The sequence below is a fragment of the Montipora foliosa genome, chromosome 2, assembly GCF_036669935.1.
Source record: "Montipora foliosa isolate CH-2021 chromosome 2, ASM3666993v2, whole genome shotgun sequence".
Taxonomy (NCBI): Eukaryota; Metazoa; Cnidaria; class Anthozoa; order Scleractinia; family Acroporidae; genus Montipora; species Montipora foliosa.
The window spans coordinates 35,965,443-35,972,942 of NC_090870.1; the positions used below are offsets into that span (position 1 = coordinate 35,965,443).

Genomic DNA, 7,500 nt, shown 5'->3' on the forward strand with positions numbered 1-7,500 from the left:
GAGGTACTGACCAAACAAGAAACTGTGAAGCCAGCTCCCGCAGAAAATTTTTGGACAACAAAATCTGATGGAGCAGTCAAGCTACGGATAGGATCTTCCGGGAGAAAGAGTATTGTTCCCAGAACTGTTGTGCAATTATTTGAGCAAGCTGTACGCGTTGCTCCCAATCGAGTAGCTCTCGCCGTGAAGCGCAGTGGAGAATGGGTGAAGTGGACCTACCAGGAGTACTATGAATCCACCCGGTGTGCCGCAAAGTCTTTTATTAAGGTTTGTTCAAGTTTTAAACTGCATTTAAGATGCTTATATTTATATTTTCTCTGTGATTGATGTGTTCTCGCTGTAAAGGAAGTCGCTTACGGACTAATTGATAATTCTTTCCTTGGTTACAAAAACATGATTCCAGACAAGCTATGCATGATATTTGATCTGTCAGATCTGTGGTGACTGACAGGTGACTAGTAAGCAGTCCTGTTTAATTGAAACAGTGCAGCAATACAGTTGAAATAACTACGACTTTTTCGACGTTGTATGGCTTACGTTTTCCGCTTTTCGCCAAATCTTGCATATGCAGATTGCGGATAACGTCACGCAATCGTGGAAAAAAATATCTGGAGGAGAGCCAGCTGGGAACACAGCAAAGCAAAACACCAGTTTTGAGTACCTGTTTGCTCAGGTTATTTGCTTTCCGAATTTTGCAAACACGCCTCCAAGGAGAAGGTGGTCTTCCATCTCTTATCGGCTTGCATTGCTTTGCAGTAAATTATGCTAAAGAGGTTCAACCGACCTCAATAGTCTTTAAATACAAAACAACAATATTTTCTGGTCATCACAAGTCAGTTAGGGGACAAGCGTGTTACAATGAAACCGGTTTTTTATTTGCAAACAACCTTGAGATCTATTTTTTACAGTATAAATTTACGGCATAATAACTCTACATTGGGTAGGATTCGCGAGGCTGTGAAAGAAGCAATTCAGCCTGAATTTGTAAAAAATCCACAATGTATATATCGCCGGCGTGATTGTTTGCAAACCTTGAATTACCGCAAGTTCTGTGAAGTCAATTGAAAACTGTTAATTCGTGTTGTCTCAAATACGCCTTCATCGACCTAAAACAAAAGTCACAAGAATTTAATTCAGGACTGTAAGAGGGCTTGAAATATCAATTCAACACCACGATTTCTTAGCATTTAAGCGCAACCCATCTGCCAATACTCAGTGAATACTGGTTCCCCACGTAAACTTTCTTCGAAGAAATCATTTCCAATCCATTTGCAGCTGAAGGGCCTTGCAAAATATTAAAAATATCTATTCCAAACCGACTTTGTAGAAGGTTCACAATGTAATTATAGTTTGAGGCATACCATTAGACTTCAACTGTGCGTGCGTTGCTCGCAGCACAGTGCCATTGCGTGACAATATTGCAAAGTGGGGCGCAAACTAATAACCCTTGCAGTGTACCACCATTTAGAAATCACTGGTGATCCTTGCAATCTGATTGGCTCTCAGCAGCGCGATTTATTCCCATATTTAATAATTATTGTGTGATGTCGTAAAAAAGCTTGCTGCTATTCATCGAGAAGTACAACAATAAAGTTTTCTCATTTGTGTGATTGCTAAATGCGTGTAATAAAGTGGTAACTGAACTTTGTGTCGTGCAATTTGGTCTGAAATCATACTTGTGATTTGAAATCGAACTCGTGCTGCGCGCTCGTTCTATTTTGAAATCACACGTATGATTTCGGACCAAATAGACCTTTTTCGCTTGTATATTTTGTTTTCCAAATACAGGCCTTGTGGTAATACTCAGGAGGTTCGGTCCTTTGTTTTGTCATTGAAAAGAGTGAATGCAGATATGCATGCAAAACAAAAGGTCTATTGCACTCCATTCAGTGCAATTACCATTATAAATTGATATATTGCAACGAAAATATAATAAAACTTACGCAAACACGGCATTCAAGTATCGACACTCGTGCCATGTTCGAAATGAAGGAAATAAACACTTCAACAAATGCATTGCGGTGTTATCTGTGAGCCAGAAAACAATTACTTCAGGACGGGTGGAAACAAAGCCATGGAACAATAATTAATTACACATGCAAATTTAGCGCAGTCAGCGCCTTCTCAAGAGATCATTATTCTTGCTGAATACACGTGCAGAGGCATGGAATATAAGTAAAGTACGATCGTCCGGGTGATAGGTTCAAGATTTAATCAATCTATTCAACAGAGAAGGGTCAATTCGAAGGTTCACTTCATTCAAATACCAAAGAAGGGGACAACGGTACTCGAGAAAATATTGGACAGACGACATCAAGCGCAATATTGCTGAGTCCAATATTGTCGGCTACATAACAGTAGCATGACTTAATTTGACACCCCCACTTGCCAATGGATCTAAGTTGTAAATTCCTTCGAAAAATTTATATCTATTTATCCAGAAAGGATATTTTGGCACCCAAATCTTGTATGCACACGGCTAAACTAAAAAACACTTTGGCTTTCTACTCGAATATCTGACCTTTTCCGGTAATTAATCCAGAACGCTCAAATAGAGGCGACGATGTACCAGAAGCGATGAAAGAGGCCAAGGGAAATTGTCGATAATAAATAATTCTTTTCGTTGTCTCACCATGTAGTCACTTGGGGATCACAAGGTTTCGCCTGACTGCGTTCTCAACTGGTCTTCATATTAAGCGACGAGGTCGACAATGCCCTATCGTGATCGATACACACTCGCACAGACACAGACACATTCAAAAAGAGAAATGCAAGCAGTATAGAATGTTTTCCAACACATCATAAACACCGAAAAAGCGCGAAGTATTGATTCCGTTCACGTTTCAAATCTCGCAAGAAAACAGTCGTAACTTTAGAACGTTGATTGCTTTTTCTTAGCCTTGTATAAAAACCACAATTCATTCGCCTCGAATCAACTGCCATAACCCCGAATCTTCGCGCAAGTAATCCGATCGTACTGTCAAACCGGTATCTCAAGGCATTTTACAGAAAAACAAGCAAAATTATAGTAAAGTATTAGATAACAAACAAGTTTGTGGGTACATGACACGTTTACCCTCTAACAGGAAAAATCCCTTGGGGCGTTTTTCAATTTAGCTTACACCTTTTTCCGATACGCTTTTAGCTTCACAGATGGTGAATTATCCACTAGTTTTCGTTCAATCACTACAATACTTCACGTTTTCGTTTTGTAAGCAAACATGCATTAAAATGCAGCATTGAAAAGTGTAAAAGGAAAACCAAAATGAGCCCTACCCTGGCTGCCAGACGTTTTTCTCTCTCTCTAAGAGAGAAAAAACCTCTGGCATCCATCCAGGGTAAATGAACCCTTGACTATCGAAGCCTTGTAATCTGTGGTTGCTCGATCGTTCCAGTTTACAGGTGCTCCACGTTTGTTTCAGTCGACGTTATTTTCTCTACAAATGACCGCTTTGCAACCGTCTTACTTGACCAAAGAATTTAATATTTGCCACGTCCATGTGTGATGTCGTGCATTCCACAATTGCATGATGTTGGCACCAAATCAGGGCCGTAGCAAGAAGAAAAAATATGACTGAGGCAATGTCCGTGGTTAAATTCTCTTCGTAGGTATTTTAAATGTTTATGATGAGTGTCGAGTACATTTGAAAGACAACACTGGAATCACCCTTTAGTATAAAATTTCACCAAAAAATGACTGAGGCAAGTGCCTCGGTTTGCCTCATACTAGCTACGGTCCTGCAAATCATCGCGTTTGCGAAATCTTCGCGAACGGCGCACGCAAGGTTGAAATTATTTTGATACTCACCAAAAATTTATGAAGCATAAACCATTTTAAAGCTTAGTTCCGACCTATTAACTACAGTTACGGAGAAAGATCCCAAACGATAAGTCAAATGAACGCATTAGTGTTTGCTGATGGCAAAGACGGCTTAAATTTCAAGCGGACTTCGTGGATATCTAGGACATTTGCACTTTTCCGTGACACTCAAAATTCCAAGCTCTCTCTCTATAATATAACCGAGTGGGATGGGATTCAAAATGAAATTTCAGGCAATAATGCGAGGCGATCGACTTCAACTGAATTTAAAAGCTATGAAGGGTTTCCAGACAATTCGCCCCATTTGACAATTAGCCCCCAATATCGGCAACTGTAGATAAAGGTAGCGTGTTCTTTAATCAAATGCGAGTTGAAAAAAATGGCTTGTCGCTCCAAGATGAATTTGAAGTATTGGTTTGTCGTTCATATTATCGTGAGGATTGCGAAAGGGTCATATAAATATTGCTCACTATTAAAAGGCATGTAAGAGCCAAATGCCATTCTCTTGAACGCACAACGACTCTGGAATACTGTTTTTGCATAAACAGTGAAATGTGTGTGAGATAATTTTGCTGTATTGGAAGATGTTGAAGTATACCTAAACGGATCTATAAAAAGGTTTGCCGCCAAGGTCACATATTACTAATTTGATCGCTTTTGTTGAGACATCCAAGAGAGAAAGTATTTCCTGTTGAAGTGTCTACAAAGATGAGACAGCTCTTTGTTGGCAAAGTTATACGACCGATCTAATAAAAATCACGGTCAGGATAAAAACAAGCATCCTTTTTGCAGTGTCCGTTTCAAAAGTAAAGTAAAGGTGCTCGCATTCGCAAAATAGACTGAGGTGTCTGCTAATAATGGCATTTTTTTTTTACAGTAAATATGGGAGAAAAATATTTGTTGTGCAATCGGAGGGCAAACTTGTGTCCGTTTTAGACGGGTTTGTGGCTTTCGAATTTTTACGATGCCGTTAGTTGTTCTTCTCTTTATGAGGGGAAATGACAACTAACGGCATCGTAAAAATTCGAAAGCCACAAACTCGTCTAAAACGGACACAAGTTTGCCCTCCGATTGCACAGAAAAGACGAGGACAACTGTACGTAGAGTTAAATGAAGTTTATTTCTACATTTACAGCTTATTTTAGCATTTATAAGCTCAAAGTTAATTTTCCCATACAACGGCTATAAATCGTATAACGAGCTTGGGCTGCCTGTGATCAGATTTACGTTTTATATTGACACTAAAATCTAGTGTCTTAAGGGTCGCATTTCCTTTGCATAAGGTTTGATATTTTGACTTGTTGACAGATCGGTGATGAACATGAGGAACTTACATTTAAAAATAACTAAACATCATGCCGGATTAACGCATTTTCATAGCAAGTTTGGTTGTAAGCTCATTTTTTGCGACTTTCATCACCTACAACAGGCTGTCTGCGAGCATGGAATGACATGAAATGTAGTACGAGTTAGTACGGGAAGTAGGCGTACGTGACCTACAGAATGCTGCTTTTTCAGGTCCTTTTTCTGATTGGTTCGAGTTCGGTGAAACACTTCTGTACGATGTTTTTGAGTATGGTTTACACCGTGGTAACTTTCCTTTCTAGATGCCGCGTTATCTGAGCAACAAACACTTACACCAGAACTACAAAAAAAGGTCTGTCGCGCTGAAAACACTAAAAACACGCACTTGGACGCCACGGGAAAATTATTCAGAATTTTGCAAAAGCCTCACATTGTTTGTTAGCTTATTATAACCTTAGTGATATAGTGCAGTTAGTTTGGATGTCCGCGTGAACGCAAGGGTCATTAATTCAGCTTTCTGAACTTAAAAAAGGGAAAGATAAAGGCATTTCCAAATACTAAATTTTATTAGCTTTCCAGTGGTATATAATTTCCTTCGGCTTCTTTAAAAACAACGCGAACAAGAGCGATTTTCCGAAAGTTGAAGGTTAACATCCACTGCGAACAATGTGACAAAAATTGTGGGCGAAACTTTCTGGTTATTAGAAACATCTTTCTAGGAATTCGTCAGCTGTTCATTGACATTGCAAGCTCACGGATCATTCAGTGGATTCCAGCAAAACAAAAGTTCTTGCCACGGAGAATAACGCATTCAAACGCCGCGTAAGGGAGGCAATTGAGATAAGATTACGAAAGCCGTCTTTGAACAGAGACAATTTTTTAGGGCCGTTTATACGAGAGAAAATAAGCCGCGGCTTACTCTGGTCGCGGCTTACATAAGACGCGAAAACCCTGAATGGTACAAAATCTACGTTCACGGCTTTCTCAAGCCGTGGCTTATCCTAGCCTGGGAGTTTATACTCGTATAAATAGTTGCTTTCGCGTATTATGTACGCCGCGGCCAGAGTAAGCCGCGGCTTATTTTCTCTCTCATAAACGGACCTAATGGCTTCGAATTAGCCAGCATCTATGACACCATCTTAGCCTCCTCGAGACCATTATATAACCCTTCTTAACATTCAAATTTGCATTGTGGCTGACGAAGTTCGGTGGATCCGAACGAAATATCTCACTTTTAAGTTTTTAATTGCGCTCTGATCATGATTCCAGAGCAGGAAAACAACATTTTTGGTTCTAGTAAAGGGGATGTTAGTACGTGCTACCTCAGCTCGAGGCGGCGCCCATTTGGCGGGTGTGGGAGAGGAGACGGCTGACACTTCATCAGCCTCAAAAGATATTACATCCCTATCGGAATTTCCGGGAATTTATGTCATCTGGTGGATAATTCCTGTGACACTCTTGACTCGCATGGCTAAATGAGTAATTTCCGAAACTATCTCAGCGTTCGGAAGTAAGGTGGGCTAGGAGTTTCGAATATTCGAAATCACTTTTGGACATTTTTCTAAACAGATTTCCGAGGTATTTTGAAAAAGTGGTGGAAAGTTTGAAGAGTACGTTTTAGAATCGAGTAAAAATTTCGAAACCATAGTCACAATTGCTAGACCTATCGGCCCTCTACAGACCTGAAATTTCCCCGGAACATCCGAACAGATAAGTAATCTGTGGGGTAAAATCGGTAGCTACAAATCAATAAACGAGTTTTTGAAGCATCCTGAAAATTTTGACAAATTCTGAGATATCCGGTCATTAGGTGTCCCTGTAAGACCGTCATGTCAACTTCTAACTCGCGGATTTTAACAAATATTTTACCTCCTTAAGCGTCGAGAGGTGAGCCTCTTCAAGTAGATCAATCGCTTGCTCTTATCCTCGGCACTGAATGCAAGAATGAAAAGCCCTCATACACTAGCACTGCGGACAAGCCGATCCTTGACCTAAATACAACATTTTTCCTAAAGGAAAACAACATTATCCCATGAATTGCTTCAAAAGCGAACATATCAGGACGGGAATTCAGGACCAAAACTAGTGGAGTGCTTCGCCTTTTGCAAGATTTAGAGGTCATTGAACCGTTCCAACAATTGAGCATTTCGCGAAAATTCGCTCAGTAAAAATCAACTGGATGTTGAGTAAATGTTGAATGCAAAAATAACGTTCAAAACGTCCCAACATCACGCCAACAATAGCCTAGTCAAAACTGTGAACAAGAAACCGGACTCTCCTCTCTAGCCTGCGAACGCAGACGTATTTCCTTTTCGGGGGAGAGAAACGACCGCCGGAAATACGTCTGCGTTCGCAGGCTACTCCTCTCCAGATGC

General features: G+C 40.2%; 1 protein-coding gene across 3 annotated transcripts in view; it reads left to right on the top strand.

Annotated features, from left to right (window-relative positions):
• The window catches only part of LOC137992958 (long-chain-fatty-acid--CoA ligase ACSBG2-like), a 42,196-nt gene that overhangs the window by 1,504 nt on the left and 33,192 nt on the right, over positions 1-7,500 (top strand). For all 3 annotated transcript variants that reach the window (XM_068838565.1, XM_068838566.1, XM_068838567.1), the window contains one exon: positions 1-267. This exon is cut by the window's left edge. In XM_068838565.1, coding sequence (XP_068694666.1) covers positions 1-267 — 267 coding nt within the window. The remainder of the gene's footprint in view (positions 268-7,500) is intronic.